General features: G+C 39.4%; 1 protein-coding gene across 2 annotated transcripts in view; it reads right to left on the reverse strand.

The window, feature by feature from the left end:
* Positions 1–8,238: 8,238 nt before the first annotated feature.
* Positions 8,239–17,767, reverse strand: part of fzr1a (fizzy/cell division cycle 20 related 1a) — a 31,871-nt gene continuing 22,342 nt past the window's right edge. For both annotated transcript variants that reach the window (XM_055658617.1, XM_055658618.1), the window contains exons 9-14: positions 17,073–17,175; positions 15,267–15,451; positions 14,243–14,476; positions 13,560–13,664; positions 10,508–10,600; positions 8,239–9,394 (exon numbers count right to left, since the gene is read on the reverse strand). In XM_055658617.1, the coding sequence (XP_055514592.1) occupies positions 9,353–9,394; positions 10,508–10,600; positions 13,560–13,664; positions 14,243–14,476; positions 15,267–15,451; positions 17,073–17,175 (762 nt within the window). In that variant the 3' untranslated portion in view covers positions 8,239–9,352. The remainder of the gene's footprint in view (positions 9,395–10,507; positions 10,601–13,559; positions 13,665–14,242; positions 14,477–15,266; positions 15,452–17,072; positions 17,176–17,767) is intronic.

A 17,767-nucleotide genomic window follows, 5' to 3' on the forward strand; every position in this document is an offset into this window, starting at 1 on the left:
ATTGCCTACTCCTGCACCAATTTTCGATGTTTTTAATCAGTGGTCTTTACCTCGAAAGAGTAACAATAACTCTTCAATCACACTTCCAGTTTCAGAGATAAGGCAAAAACTGGTATTTAAATCTTGTGTGATTTCTTTATGTTAGTTGTCACATTAACTACACTGTAACTGGAAGAAAACAGGAATCATAATTTATTTTACTAATGCTAGTTCATTCACTTTTGGAAATTAGGAGTACACTGCAAGATAATTAGTTAAATATGGAAAGAGGTTAGATGGAACAGCACAGCTCAGGAACGGGTGTGTTGGCCCACAAGGTATGTGCCAAACATGATGGCAGGTTAAACCAATCTTCAATGCCTTGCCTACACGTGATCCATATCCCTCCACTCCCAGTATGTCCAGGTGCCTTTCCAAAAGCCTTTTAAAGCCACAATTGTATCTGTATCCACCTCTGCTCCTGGCACAAAAAAAAAGAGAAAAGATTAATAGGTACCAGGGAGGACAACTAGGAAAGATTAGAAAACAAATTATAAATTGCAGAGAAGGATGGGAGGAACATCTGTGATAGTGGAGATTTGGACTAAATAATGCAGATTGTGGTGAGGCTGCCTAAGAGAAGGTGGTGAAGGCAAGTTAACTGCAGGTGATCTGGATGGAGAGGAATGCAAGCAAGAGATGAATGAGGTAAGAGAGAGCACAGGTAACACTGGAACTATGATGCAGAGCTCAGCAATTGATTGAAGGCAATATAGAATAGTAGATCAGTAGGGACAAGCCCATCGGCCTACAATGTCTGTGCCGAACCCAATGCCAAGTTAATCTAATCTTCCTGCACATGATCCACATTCCTCTATTCCCAGAATATCCATGTGTCAATCTAAAAGCCTCTTAACCACTAAACATGCCATGCACATCTTTAAATTTTGACCCTCACCTTAAAGCTATGGACTCCAGTCTTTAACAATTTCACTCTTAGAAAAAGGTTCTGATTGTCGTATCAATGCCTCTCATCGTTTTATACACTTCTATCAGGTCTCCCCTCAATACTTGCAGCAACTTAACAGACCAACATAGTTCCAGTGTCAACGCAATGCACACAGCATATACATGATACAGTAATTCTTAAAAATCAATAAACAGGTAATATCAGTGCAGAAACTGAAGTGCTGAGTGTAGTGCTACTGGTCAGGAAAGGAGGGAGAGCGAAAGCAGGAAACTGGGCAGATAGTTCAAGATTTGTCTTCATGATGGATTCACTCTTTTCCTAGATAATAGGACATTTAGTAAATCAAAAGACAATCATGCAGTCAGCATAGTTTTATGAAAAGAAAAATGTTTTTCTTGTTCTTTAAGGTCGCCCCAAAAAGGATTGAGAAAGAGGAACAAATGGATGCTTTTTTATTTGTATATTCAGAAGGCATTTGATAAAGTGTCACATTAAAACTTATCTGAGTACACGGCACAGATGGAGAATTGGCTGACAAACAGAAAATAAGTGGCAAGATAAACGGGTCATTTTAAGATTGTCAATTGGTAAGTTAAGGGAACCACAGGGATCAATGCTTGGTCCACAGCTCTATTGGTGAATTACATGAAGTCATAGAGTCGTACAGCATGGAAACGTACCCTTCAGCGCAACTTGCCCACACTGGCCAACATATCCCATCTGCACTAGTTCCACCTGCCTGCATTAGGCCCATATCCCTCTAAACCTGTCCTATCCATGTACCTGTCTAAATGTGTCTTAAATGTTGCGATAGTACCTCCCTCAACTACCTCCTCCAGCAGCTCGTTCCATGCACCATTTCACCACCCTTTGTGTGAAAAAGTTACTCCTCAAGCTCCGATTAAATCTTTTCCCCCCCATCTTAAACCTTTGTCCCCTAGTTTATGACTGGGTAGGTGACTCTGTGCATCTACCCAATATATTCCTCTCATGATTTCGTACACCTCGATAAGATCACTTATCAATGTCCTGCGTACCTGAGAATAAAGTCCTGCAATTTAGTACAATGGAAAAGCAACTACCTGGCGTCGAGAACATGGGAGACTTACATTCCAATGTTTTGGAAATTCCCATGTTAAAGGAATAAGCAACAATTTGCTTTACTCAGCTCCACCTGGTGGTCAGAGTTGAATTAGTTCTGTAAAAGCAAGGACAACTATAGTGTAATAATCATAGAGATACAACTCTGAAACAGGCCCTTCGCTGCACCATCCAGTCATCAACCCACCCATTTACAATCATCCTACATTCATACCATTTTGTTATTCTCTCCACCTTTGTAATAACTCCCCCTATATTCCACCAGTGATCTACACTTTATTTACAGCATCCAAATAACCTACCCAACCTGCATGTTTTTGGTAAGTGGGAGGAAACCAATACGGTCACAGTGAGAACACGGAAACTCCACGCAGACATAACTCAAGGTCAGATCTGAATGCATGTCTCTGGCGCTATGAAGCAGCAGCTCTACCAACTGTGCCAATTTGCAACCATTTTTTTCAGTTTTAAAATAATTCTAAACAGCTGAATTGGAAACATACAATGTTCCCATCATTCGTCCGCTTGATAATTATTTCCAAGTGAAGCTTTGAAGAATCCACATTGCTTATCCTGTCATTGGTTTAGGGTTGTTAAGGTAGGAAAGTCACCAAGTTATCCCTTGTTATGAGGGCCTGAGTACTGCATTATTAATCCATACTACAGTGCAACCCCATGTTATGTGCTCCAAGAAAATAGTCTGGATTGTGATTTCCATGATACCAACCCTTGACATAAGAGAAACTTGTGCAAAACAAAGTGCTGAGAGAACTCAGTGGGTCAGGCAGCATCCATGCAGGAAATAGAAAGGTGATGTTTCAGGTCAGGACCCTTCAGTCCTTCTGAAAAATGCTTGTAACCCAAAACATAATCTAATCCATTCCCTCCACAGACACTGCCTGACCCCTTGAGTTCCTCCAGCACATTTGTGTTTTGCCCTTGACAAAAGTTGGTTGTTTTTCACTTTGTTTATTTAATGTTAATTTTTTTCACATTAATTCTGTAAGAGCAAATGTTTATTCCGTATCTCAATTTTTTTGCCAGTGTTTTGAAAATTGTGTTAAGGGCGAGTTTCCATCCTACAAACTGTCATAACAGGAGTACATTAGAAAATGTATGGTGTGGTTTACTCACACAGTACATTCAGGAAGTATTCAGACCATTTCACTTTTTCCACATTTTGTCACATTACAACCTTATTTTAAAATGGATTAAATTATTTTTTCTTAATCATCAATCTACACACAATACCCCAGAATGAAGAAGCGAAAACAGGCGTTTAGAAATTTTTGCGAAGTAATTAAAAAGAAATAATTAAAAAGAAAATAACATAGAAAATAGGTGCAGGAGTAGGCCATTCGGCCCTTCGAGCCAGCACCGCCATTCGATATGATCATGGCTGATCATCCAACTCAGTATCCCAACCCTGCCCTCTCTCCATACCCCCGATCCCTTTAGCCACAAGGGCCACATCTAATTCCCTCTTAAATATAGCCAATGAACTGGCCTCAACTACCTTCTGTGGCTGAGAATTCCACAGATTCACGACTGTGTAAAAAATGATTTTCTCATCTCGGTCCTAAAAGACTTCCCTCTTATCCTTAAACTGTGACCCCTAGTTCTGGACTTCCCCAACATCGGGAATAATCTTTCTGCATCTAGCCTGTCCAACCCCTTAAGAATTTTGTAAGTTCCATTCTTTGCTATGATACTCAAAATTGAGCTTAGATTTTTACATTGATTATCCTTGAGATGTTTCTACAACTTGGAGTCCACCAGTGGTAAATTAAATTGATTGGGCATGATTTGGAAAGACACACACCTGTCTATATAAGGTCCCACAGTTGACAGTGCATGTCAGAGCAAAAAGCATGCCATGAAGACAATGGAATTGTCCGTAGACCTCCGAGATAGGATTTGTGCCGAGACACAGATCTGGGGAAGGGTATAAAACAATTTCTGCAGCATTGCAGGTCCCAAAGAGCACAGAGGGCTCTGTCATTCTTAAATGGAAGAACTTTGGAACCACCAGGACTCTTCATAGAGCTGGCCGCCCGGCCAAACTGAGCAATCGAGGGAGAAGGGCCTTGGTCGGGAGGTGACCAAGAACCCGATGGTCACTCTGACAAGAGCTCCAGAGTTCCTCTGTGGGATGGGAGAACCTTCCAGAAAGACAACTATATCTGTAGCACCTCACCAATCAGGCCTTTATGGTAGAGTGGCCAGACGGAAGCGACTCCTCAGTAAAAGGCACATGACAGCCCACTTGGAGTTTGCCAAAAGGCATGAGAAACAAGATTCTCTGGTCTGATGAAACCAAGATTTAACTCTTTTGCTTGAATGCCAAGCGTCACGTCTGGAGGGAACCAGGCACCGCTCATCACCTGGCCAATACCATACTTACGGTGAAGCATGGTGGTGGCAGCATCATGCCGTGGGGATGTTTTTCAGTGGCAGGAACTGGGAGACTAGTCAGGATCGAGGGAAAGATGAACAGAGCATAGTACAAGGAGATCCTTGATGAAAACCAGCTCCAGAGTGTTCTGAACCTCAGATTGGGGCAGAGGTTCACCTTCCAACGGGACAACGACCCTAAGCACATAGCCAAGACAAGGCAGGAATGGCTTTGTGACAAGTCTGTGAAATTCCTTGAGTGGCACAGCCAGAGCCTGGACTTGAACCTGATTGAATAGCTGTGCATCGACACTCCTCATCCAACCTGACAGAGCTTGAGAGGATCTACAGAGAATGGGAGAAATTATCCAAATACAGGTGAGCCAAGCTTGTAGCATCATACCCAAGAAAACTTGAGGGTGTAATCGCTGCCAAAGGTGCCTCAACAAAGTACTGAGTAAAGGGTCTGAATACTTATGTAAATGTGATATTTCAGTTATTTCTTTTTAATTACTTTGCAAAAATTTCGAAACACCTGTTTTCACTTTTTTAATTATGGGATATTGTGTGTAAATTGATGATAAAAAAAATAATAATTTAATCCATTTTAGAATAAGGCTGAAACGTGACAAAATGAGGGAAAAGTAAAGGGGTCTGAATACATTTAACTTGAACAGACAGCACTCTGTTAAGATGGGAGCTATTTTTATATAGGTTTTATATTTTACCTATTTCCACACCCTCACATTTCCTCAGCACTTGCATCTCTCGTCTTAAATTAAAAAAAAAAACATTTATCCTTTCAAATTAAAATGCCAAAATGATAGAATACTCACAATTTCCATTTTTTGGTTACTCAAAACTAAACATACAGAAATCAGATGCAACATAGAATTTACTTTGATATATTGAAACAAATGAAATTGCAAAACAATACAAATAACTACATGTATTCCAGGTTCCAAGAGTGTTCATTCCAGTCTTGAAGTAAACTCCACCTTTATCCTCATTCACATGGATTATGGTTGATTACCGATTTATAATCTGTGCACATTTAAAGATTCCTCCTCTCACTGAAATTGAGTGAGGTACAGATGAAGAGGTGGGCAAGTACAGCTGTGACACAGAATGGATTTGAACACCTTCCCACGTTCTGAATATCCAGTTCTCCTCATTTTTAGGGGAAGGAGGAAACCTTTGAATGTGGGTCCTGAAGCAAGAGGAGAAAAATGCTCAGCCACCTACAGATCGGCAAATGATTCTGTGGCAAATATGGAACATCATTGGACACAGGATCAAGTGCCTAAATGACTGGAAAAGTGATCACTTTTTAAAAATCACTTACTTACATTAGTTATGTTTTAAAACTGCTCCTCAACTGATAGTTGGTAACAAGGAACTGTAGATGCTGGTTTACAAAAAAAGTAACTCAGCGCGTCAGGCAGCATCTCCGGAGGAACATGAATAGGTGATGTTTCGAGTCAGGACCCTTCTTCAGATTCAGCTTCCAAGAGTGCTAATTCTGTCCTGAACAAACCTTTAAAGCCCTGTCCCACTTTCCCAAGTTATCCACGAATTCTCCTGAGTTATTCACGAATTCTCCCGAGTTTTCAAACTCGCAGAATGTTTGTAACGAGTCCGTGGATATATCGTAGCGGCTCGTTATGCCAGCCGTAGGTACTCGGGGCTATTTTTTTTTACTCGAGGACATTATTCATCATGCTGAAAAAACGTCCCGAATTACCTGATGCCCCGAGTACCTAAGCCCGGCATAACGAGCCGCTACAGTATATCCACGGACTCCTAACGAACATTCTGCGAGTTTGAAAACTCGGGAGAATTCGTGAATAACTCGGGAAAGTGGGACAGGCCCTTAATTCTCATTCATATTATACAGTAGATTCCAGATTTAAGACAGAAAGTTATTGAATGCAAATTATATTTCCATCAAGATCTTATTTTTTTAAACATACAATGGGGTATTTGCCCTTCCAGTGTACTTTACCACTCATGGGTTTATGACAGGACTTATACCTCAATTTCACCTTCCTACTGAATAGAGCAAATTCTGTGTCCAAAATTCTTTATTTCCTTTAAATATGTGAACATGGGCAAGCATTAGGGTAAAAAATTTAAAAAATGTATAATCCACTGAATAAAGAAATTTCACACCTCAGGTATAAATTGAGAGCAGCTGTGATAGGGCAAGTCCACATCTGACTTGTGGAATTGTTTAAAGACTAGCTGATCAAAGTTCAGGGCCGGCATGTTGCAATAAGAAGGGAGGATTGGCACAGTAATGGAACCTTGGATAACAAGAGGGGTCATAAATTTGGTCAAAATGTAAAAGGAAGCATATGTAAGGTTTTGGAAGATTAAATCAGACAGGGCCTTTGAAGAATATAAAGAAAGCAGGAAAGAACTCAAGCGGGGAATTAGGAGGGGGCTATGAAATGTCATTGGCAAGTTGGATTAAAGAGAATCCCAAGGCATGGTTTACATATACTAAAAAACAAAAGTGTAACGAGGGAGAGGGTAGAACCAGTCAAGGTTAAAGGAGAAAAATGTATCCTTGGAGTCAATGGTTGTAGGCATTAATACAAAATATTTTTGCATTGGTATTCACCAAGGGGATGGACATGCAGAATGTTATGATCATGCTAATATGTCAAAACACTTTGACATCAAGGTGATGTTGCGTCTCTTAAAGAACATTTAGGTGGCTAATCCCTAGGGCCTAATGGGATCTATTGAAAGGAGATTGCTGGGACCTTTTTAGATCTTTGCATCCTCTCTATCCACTGGCAAAATCCCGGAGGACTAGAAAGTAGATAATGATGTCCCATTATTTAATCCAGGAAATTATAGGCTGGGAATCATCAGAGGTAGGGAAGCTTTGGAAAAGTTTCTTAGAGGTAGGATTTATTCATAGTTAGAAAATGAGCTAATTAGGGAGAAGCAGTGTTGCTGTGTGTGGGGTCTTACAAACATTTTGAGGCAATGATAAAAGTGAGTGATATTACTAGGGCAGTTGATGTTGTCTACATGGACTTTAAGGTATTTTACAAGGTCCTTCAGCTTTAAGAGGCCGACAGAGATTATGATGCATGGGATCCACAGTTTGGATAGTTTGGATTCAGAACTGTATTACCCATAGAAAACCAAGGGTCATGGTGGTAGGGGGTGTTATTCTGGCTGGAGGTCTGTAGCTAGTAAGTTCCATAGGGATCAGTGCTGGGGCCTCTGCTGTTTGTGATATGTAGGGCAAAAATATAGATGAGCTGGTTAGTAAATTTACAGACAACACAAGAATTGGAGTTGCAAACTGCAATAGCGGCTGTCAAAGGACAGGCTCAACAGCAAGTTACAGATAGGGTGTGTTCTCTGTGGGTCATCTCAGCCAATGGTCAGAGGACTAGGGGTTTAAGAAGACATTTCTTTAAGGAAGGTTGAGTATTTTGTACATTATTTATGTACAATGGCTGTTGGTACTTAATAATTAAGCATATCTAGACTGAGAGAAACAAGGGATGGGGGGAAGGGGGGGGGGAGATCAGGGATGGGCTGGAAAGTGGACAGGCTCACAGAGTTGATTAGAAGGCCAATATGCTTAACTTCATCTCTTATTTTCTATTTTTTGCCTCCTTACATGATCTTTTGAAGTTATTTACAGGATCCATCCAAATTTCAGGTTCTCGGGTATACAAAAATGCCCAATTATTATTATTTCTTTTTTTTAAGTCAGGGAATGAAGCATTATAAATATTAAATGAAAGCAATCCACAACATTGTAATACAGTATTGGATTTTTCCTGTTTCTATCAACATGTAACTGTACAATTCCTGTTTTGAAATGTATTAGCCAAGTCTTGTACATAAGTAAACTTGTCAAGTCATCTTGCTGATTTTACAATTTACAGTCATATTGTGTAACACCAATTTAAAGATTTTCAACATCTTTACTCATTTTCATTGTGCATCAGTAGGTGCTATTGCATTCACTTGCTATTACAGAATAGCGAGAGTAGTTTTACAGTGGAATAAAAGATCACAGATGGCATAAAATAAGAAAAGATTGTACAAACATCAACAGTTTTAGCAATGGTCGCCACTGACAAGGTTTAAAAAATTCAAGTGCTTTCCCATCTGTATTTGTAGTTTGAGACAAAAGTATTTTCAACATTATAAGCAGAAAGACCTTTTAATCGTCCTGCAAATTTTCAGGTTTATGCTTCAATGAATGCTTATAACCAGTACTAGAATTTTAGCCAATTATTAATTTAAAATATAATTACTATTTTGTGTCATTCAACATGATGTTAATCTTCAGTAGCCAGAATTTTTAACAACAATACTTAATTGAAGTATTCTTCCTGCTTAATGTTTTGAAAATCTTTGCATTAGTTTCTATATATATATATTATATATATGTAGGCACACAGGAAAGTCCACTATTCCGATTTAAGCATTATGCTTATCACCATAATCAAGCTTTGATTAGCATTTTCACGGCATTTCTACAGAACGATATTTAATGTACATTTCCTACATCAACCAAATATTTACAATTAACACTAAATAAAATGTTATCCACATCACTTTTTTTTTTAATCTGACAGTGAAAATTAGCTGGCTTTGTATATAAACTGTACAAAGAAAATTCGAAGGTAGCACTTAACTAGACCTAATTCAAGACCTTTGGCAGTCTTTTCAAACAGTTCTTTGTAAACAAACATAATTGCAAACATTTTTTTTTAAATTCGAGCTGTTTGGAATGAGCAGCAAGATCCTTCAAAAAGTCCTCTGAGATCCATCCACATGAAAAAAATCAGTGCCAGCATGATGAAACAATTTCTTGTATATTTATGGGACTGTTGCCATCTCCCCCATTTAACATTATTCCTCAAATCATCGTATCCTCGTAAAAAGATTTAGCACAGATATGGACTCCTGTAAATAAATACAAAAAATGTTTCCATGTTCGTAAAAACAATTCCCCTTTTCCCAGGAGTTCAGTTATTCATGCTCCACTAGTTTAGTAGTCTGTAAGCCCGAGATATATGGGGCTTTTGAAAATCCAATGGCATGCAAAACAAAGCCTTTCACAGTATCACGGTATACGTGACAATAATAAACTTAAACATCAGTCATTACCAAACGTTTGCATTCCTTTTCTTAATTCAGTTTTAGAGAGTTTATTTTTAGAGAGCTTCAGCATGGAAACAGGTCATTTGGACAACCGAGTCCATGCCGACCATTGATTAACGATTAACACCAGTTAATCGTTAATCGCACATTAGTCTGAAGCAGGGTCTCGACCCGAAACGTTGCCTATTTCCTTCTCTCCATAGATGCTGCTTCACCTACTGAGTTTCCCCGGCATTTTTGTCTACCATCGATTTTCCAGCATCTGCAGTTCCTTGTTAAACACTAGTTCTATGTTATCCCACTTACTCATTCCCTGCCTACATATTAGGGGCAATTCACAGAGGCCAATTAACCTACAAACTCGCAAGTCGTAATTTTGAGAACAATTGCCATCTGCATGAAAAATATTTGGTCAACAAAGATTGTAAAAAAATGTTTGATTCAGTGATGCTGGAGACGATTTGTGTTTATCCACAAGCCATTTGTCATTAAGACCTCATTTTACAACATGGCTGATTGAATTGATCTTGGCATATATGCCATCAAAAATAATATGGCTATTTGTAGCGGCATCTATTCACTCGCTTCAGTGCTGACAATGGTAAAGATACCAAAGTAATCACCAACGATGACATCATGGACATGGTAATGTGTGTCCTGGCAAGTGGATTGGGACATCACTCAGTCAACAGCCATAGTTTCAATAAGGTTTGTGAACTTTCAAATAACTGGGAAGGTCAGTGCTAAGTTCAATAACGTGGGAAATACATCCAATCTCCAGCAGGTTCCATTCTTCTGCACTATAGTACGTAGTAGTCCAGAACACACTGACACAGTAGGTTTTCTCGGGAATCCCCACTTTGTCATCGCAGGAACTGGCCTAAAATCACCACAGCTATCTGTAACACCACATACCTTAGTTGAACGAGTTTTACTAAAAACATTCCAGAATCGGAGCGTTTCATCTCCAGCACCAGTGACAATGGCTTCTCCATCTGGGGACATGGCCTACAGATTCAAAAGGCAAGTTTACTCTATGCACAATTACACATTCCTTTTGAAGGTACTAAAAACAGAGTAACATTGGTTTCAACAAAAATTAATTTTATTAACTGCCTTTCATATGTCTACATTTTATGAATTGTGCGAGGCACGTTTATTTTTGCACAGGGTGGTGGGTGCCTGGAACGTGTTGCCAACAGTGGGGGTGGGGGCAGATACTAAGGTGGCATTTAAGAGGTCTTTAATTAGGCACAATTATATGCACGGAATGGAGGGATGGCGATCATGTGCAGGCAGAGGAGATTAGTTTAACTTGGCATCATGTTGTGGGTGGAAGGACCTGTGCCTCTGCTCTGTTCTATGATTAGATCTTCCCTGGAAAGCGCCGATGGGAGATTGCTTAACCTGCATTATTGGAGGGATGGGCAAAAATAATTGTCATTCGCATCTTTGGAAGTCTATATTCACATTTTTATTTAGTCCCTACACACATTTATATTTTTTTAGATATCGTCCCAGAGATTGCACAATGTTTGTCAGAAGAATGTACAGATACATCCAAACTTATTTGTTCTGCAATGTGGGTCAGCCAGAGGCAGATTGTTTGACTTTGAATTAGGTTGGGGATGGGCATTGTATATACTCATGAGAAGCATGTCAGATTGTGTTTGAAGACCATCAATTCTAGTACACAGATCCAATAATGTTTACCTTCTACAGCACTTAAAAATGGTTTTATTATTATTATTGTCAGGTGTACCAAGATGCAGCTCTCCAGATATCATCTAATATAGTTGAATGGGGTGGCCTGACCGGGTTATGCAATGGAAAAAGGCATCCTGTAATCATCACCTGCGCTTGTATAGATAGTACAGGTAGCTCTGCTACAATGCACGTTGCATTCTAAGAACGTTATAAAAATGTGAAAAAAGGGGCTACAGTTTCAGATTCATTATAACAAAGTTATTTCTCCCATTTAATTTACAAAGATAAAAGGTATTTTGAAATATTTAAAATAACATTTTTGTCATTGCGAGCTAAAAATAGCAAAGGCTGTGGGTTACACGATGTATTCTACATTCCTTTTGTCCTATTTTCACACCTTATCCATCCATCTCCCTTCTCCCCTGACATGTCTGAAGGGCCTCGACACAAAACATCACCCATTCCTTGTCTCCAGAGATGCTGCCTGTCATGCTGAGTTACTCCAGCATTTTGTGTCTATCTTCTGTTACATATCCTAAACCTCTCCCCCCACTCCCCCCCTCCCCCATGGCAATATTCTTTTAAGCATGTCAACTTCCGAAGTAACTTAAGTGGTTCGCTAGTTCTCCAAAAGTTGCATTGGAACAAATTCAAAAACTATTCCTCAATTGTCTTATATCCAATTTGATTTAAGAAAACACAGATCGTTGCTGAACTGCCTGTATGAGTGATGTTGAGTACTGGTTATGATCTTTGGAGTCTGAATAAGAGTTCCGACTTGAAACATCACTATCCATTCTCTCTACAGATGCTCCCTGACCCGCTGAGTTAGTCTAGTAATTTGTGTTTTGCTCCAGATTCCAGTATCTGCTTTTCCTTGTCTCTATGATCTTTGGTTGCCCCACTTGTATTTATCCTTGATCTGGTTCCACATCACTTCCTTATGATCTAATATATTTTTAAGGTTTCACTGAAGTCTTGTTGTGGATGTGAGCACCTTGCACGAAGTGGAGACGCATCCGTAGCAGTCCACAGGAATGTGGAGATGTTGCTGGAAATTGTGCAAAGTACTGCTCACTTCCTACAACCTGATCTACATGAGATTTTGGGAAGGTAATTTCACCCCGGAACTCCCTGTTTGAACTGTTGATGTCAGCACCTTGGTACGATCTACAAGGACAAGGACGAACATCCTAATAAACAGTTTTTACCCACTGCTATAAAAGCACTAAATGTAGCCGCCAAGGAACGCAGGGGCGAGACATACTAAGGGTCTGTGGTACACTGTGAAATCGACAGAAGGATGGAGGGTTGGGTGTTTATGCGTGATATTTTCGTGATATTTTAGTTGTTTATCTTTTAATATTTTACCTTGTATGTATCGTTAGCTTTTAGAAATGTTTGAATGGTGCACTGACTGGCTGACATTTTTAAATTTCGGTGTACATGGTTCATGTTACAATGACAATCCAGAAACTTTCTATTCTATTCTAATGCTTTCCCTAACATCAGAATTCTTTTGTCACAGTTCTCAACTGATTAATAACATCACTCATCACACTGATTAATCAGTGAGTGATGCCAATTATAGGAGTACAGTTTTGAATTACTCAAGAGGCGAGTAAAATATTTATGAAAAGATAATCTTAATGCTCGTAAAATTGCTGTTGCAGTGTCAATGCATAAAAATATGTATTTTTAAGGTTTGCGATTTTCCTACATAACATAAATGTCATAAGATCTTGTTAAAATGTCAAATGTGGCAAAGAGGGAGCCAGTTTTGTTGTGGTCATATCACAGGCACATTATGATTCATATTATGTGGGAAGCATTTAGTTGTAGGATTGAGGCATAAGAGACTGCAGATGCTGAAGAAACTCAGCAGGTCAGGCAGCATCTGAGGGAGGAATGGATAAGCCACAGTTCAGATGGGAACCCTTTATCAGACAGTGGTAGGATAGTTTATATACCTTATAGAATACAAATCCAATGTTAAACTGATTATCGTGTAGTAAGTTGGCAGTGTGGATCTGGATGTGCAACTGATCTTCCATCATCCATTGCCCAAAATGAAGATTAAAAATTATGCAGTCAAGGCTGCTGTAACAAAATGTAACACGAGCAAAATGCAAGGACCATTTTCAGTTGCTCAAAAGAACAACCAGGTTTGTAGCTTTTAGGGCTGGATGAGTGGAGTTTATTATAGAGTTTCAGTTCTTGTGTGACATGAAATGAATGTAAAAATAATTAAGCAACTCACCAAGTATAGCACTCTGTATGAATGGCCAGTTAATTTGGCTACTTGTGTCAATGATGGATACTTCCACACTAGAATTTGATTTTGTGAATATCCATGAGTACTCACCTAAGGAAATTGAAATAATCGATTTACTAAAGAACATGCTTAAATAATTAAATTGTAAGACATTTGAATAAAAATGTTCAAACTTACACAAATACACAATATCTGCAAAATTATATGAGAATTCTACAATTCATGTCCTCTCTTCAATGCAATAAAAACACACAAAACTGTTCTGCAAATAGACCCTTTTCCCCTCAAGCCGAGTTAAATGACTCGTTAATTCGGGTATTGATATTAAATCAGTCAAAACCCCATTTTTAAAAAAGCAATATTCAATGATGATTTAGTGATATGTTATAAGTACACTAAATCAATTAACAAAGCAATTTTAGTATTTTTATGAATGTGCACATCAGCTGTAAGAGCTATATGAATCATTACATAACACATGGCAAACCAGGTGGGTGGAAGGAGTGGGAGAGTCTGCCATACTGGTGCAGGAGTGGATTCTGAGATAGGTTAAATCAGACAACAGCAGGCTTTTTCTACAAGGACTGTGGCATTATGAAGCAGCCTAATAGGTTCACTTTAACCAATACCATAGACATAAAAATGCAAGTAAAACACTTTGTACTCACTAGTTCATTGGCATGTTTGGACCAGGCAAGGTTGCACACCTGGGAACCTGTATCTATACACTGCAAAGGCTGAGAGGTCAGGGTATTCCAGAATCGAATGCACCGGTCTGCAGTTCCACCACCAGATGCAAGGAGACCGTGTTGATGGGGAGACCAGGCAATGGCTTTCACGGCTGCAAGATGCTCTGTATACTGCTGTACTGGACCTGAACTGGAGTTGTTCCATACCAGAAGCTAACCAAAGATAGAGAGATATGATTTAAAAAAAAAAAGATGCATAGAATCATTTTGTAATACAAGATGAAATTATTTTTCTTCTAGATTACAAAACGCATCTTTGTGAAACAGATCTTCAAAAGTCAATTTCAGTTATTCTTTCAGGAGCACAATATATTTTACAGAAATTGCACAGACCAATAATATTCTGAAAACTTAAGTGCAAGACAGATTTTTTTCCCCCAAAGTAACTAGGTTTTTTCCTGAGTCTGCTCAGGGAAACCATGAAGGCAGCTAGAGTCCAGTTTGATATCAGCTAATAAAACCACACACAACACTAAAACACACAGCAATGCGATCTAAAGGACCATGACAATTTTGCTTCAAAATCTAATGGCTATTCCACAACATTTCATCCATGCATGTAATTTATTAACGTAAAAAATACGCAAAGTGCTAGAGTAACTCAGCGGGTCAGGCAGCAACTCTAGAAAACATGAATAGATGTTTCAGGTCTGGACCCTTCTTCAGACTGATTGTGAAGGGGGGGGGGAAAGAAGGGGGAAGAAAGCTGGAAGAGAGGACTGGACAGAGCCCAGTGTTGCAAAAGCAAATGCAACAGACCATCAGTGAAAGGAATACAGCCAAGGTTATTTCTTCCAGTGTCCCCTTTTGCACCAATAACAGATGGGAATGGGCAGTGGGAGTACTCATGTATGGTTGCTGGGCCAGAAGATTCTACAGCCAACCCAACTTAGCTCAGCTAAAGTCAGTCTATTGCAATATTTTGTGTTATTGATTTTATTACCTTGTTGTCATTTCCTCCAGAAGCCAGGAGCTGGTGATCCGTTGACCACTTCAAACCACAAACTTCCTGTCTGTGACCCTGCAGTCGCCGCTCGGATTGCAGCGGTGGGGTGCGGATGTCTCTCTGGAGAATAAGACGATCCCTGCTTCCTGACGACAGCTGATCAGCATTCCAGGCTAACGCTCCTAGAGCACAAACAGCTTGAAATAAATTACCTGTGATGCCAAAAGTGTGCGCGCCTACTGACACAACATACTGATTGTCTTATGCAGAAAGTAATTTCTATTTTGATCACAAATAAATAAGTTTGACAACACCCTAATTAAAAAATGTATTCTGTATAGAATATGTTAATTTAACATCTGTTATTCCTTTTCCACGTGTTAAATGATTTTCCAATTTGAAATGGGTTGCTTCATGACTACTCTATTAACACTTCAAACCAGAGTTGAGAGTTTTGATTAAATAATTATCAAATGTGGGCATCTTGGCAAGTTTGTTATTTAATGTCCTTTCCTAATTATCTTTAAAAAGATGGCGAGCCATTTTTGAAGCAATGCGATTCATATGAAGATACTCCCGGAACAGTTACATAGATATCCTTACATCATGATGTAGCTTCAATTCAGTGATAAACCCACAGGTCAGGATTGCATGCAACTGCAAAGGGAATCTGCAAGATGCTCTCCCAGATGCATGGTGCCTCTGGGCTTCTGGTGACAGAGGCTTCCGATTTGGACAGGTGCTGTTGAATAGGCCATGTGGTTGGTGCAGTGCATCTTGTATTTGGCCCCATTGAAAGGAGTGAATGCTTAAAGTAGTGAGAAGTAGTTACGGATTAATCAGGATTTTACTTAGATGGCATTAAGATTCTTGATATCTGTTGGTGCCACACTTATTATATTTTATCCAATAATTGAATTTAAATTGCTCTCCTGCCATTCGTTTTTCAAACTTGCATCTGAGGTCTTGCTATATCTACTTGTGAACACCAATGGATAAATTGTGCTGGTGGACAAATGATCAGTTATTGAAATTTACATTTAATTATCGTTTTGAAAAATTAATAAATCTTCATGAGCTGGTTACCCCATTAAAAAAAACTAAAAAAAAAAACTTGTTTCAACGAGGTACCAATTGTCAAAAATGATCAGATGATTCAGCCCATACAAAACTGTAGATGATTCAGACTTTGTTAGTACCACTGCTGGGACTTATTCTCAAGTTGTTTTTTTTAAATAACCTTTTTGCAATCATTTTTAATTACTTTTTCATTAAATGCATTTGAGAGCAAGAAACCAAAAGTCTTACATGTGGGGCATTAAATTGTGGCTTGGGAAGGGAATTTGAGTGATATTTATGCAGCTGGAGGAGCACATACCAAGTGCACAGAAAACCAGAACAATTGTTTGATGGAAAACAGCAATGGTAGCGGAAAATGTGAGCAGAGATATGGTTAGAAATTATTTTGAAATACTGAAATAAATCTACAATGAAAATTACGATTTAATCTTAAAACTGAAAGTGTCATGTTTAGCCACTGACAAGCCCTTTAGAGAAATACAATGTTAAATAGATTAGTTAAGTTTATTTCCCTTGTGTCATAGCTGCACTGTGTTTATTTGTTAGATGAACAAGAGTCGAAAGAGGCAAGAGTTTAATTGTCACATGTACCGAAACACAACAATTAAATTCTTATCTGCAGGTTTGCCTTCTAAAATGTTGTGGCAGATTTGCGAACAATCTCTTGATCAATCGTAGTGTTTGTCAATTAACGTTTCTATAAACTTAAATGGAACAACTTACCCACTCTGGCAGAGTGACCTTCAAGTGTGGATAATTTCTTCCCCGCAGCTGCATCCCAAATTTGAACGTATCCTTTGTGCGTTCCAACTGCTACCAAGTTTCCCTGGATTAAATGAAACAATTAAGATTCCAAGAGCCTCTTCAGTTATTATTTGAAACAGGAAGAAGGTTATTTCAATGACTGAATATTAGATCAACACATTGTTATTAATTTGTCCTTTCAAAAGACAAATTTCTTAAAAAAGGAATAATTGAAATGCCTGAATGACATATGTCAATTTTATAACATTACTAGACCAAGTGGGACCCGTCGGGTCCCATTCTCACACGGGATGCCTGGTCCCCCAACGCAATATTCCACCACTCAGCCATAGCCCCCATCTGCGCAGGCGTGGCGGCTGACTCACAGCTTTCTGGACTCATGGTTTCCTGGACTCACTCACAGCTTTCTGGACACTCACTCACCGGGGGGGGGGGGGGGGGGGGGGGGGGGGGGGGGGGGGGGGGGGGGGTTGGGGGGGAGGGGTGTGTGTGTGAGGGGGTGTGTTTGAGAGGGGTAGAAGGGTGTGTGTGTGGGGGGGGGGGGGGGGGGGGGGGTGGGCTCCACGGCTTTGGGGCTTTATTCTCCTCGCCCCAGTGATTGATAGCGGGTGCCGGAAGGGACGTTACCTCCATGGTGACTGACAGGCGAGAAG

The sequence above is a fragment of the Leucoraja erinacea genome, chromosome 29, assembly GCF_028641065.1.
Source record: "Leucoraja erinacea ecotype New England chromosome 29, Leri_hhj_1, whole genome shotgun sequence".
In the NCBI taxonomy this organism is placed as follows: Eukaryota; Metazoa; Chordata; class Chondrichthyes; order Rajiformes; family Rajidae; genus Leucoraja; species Leucoraja erinaceus.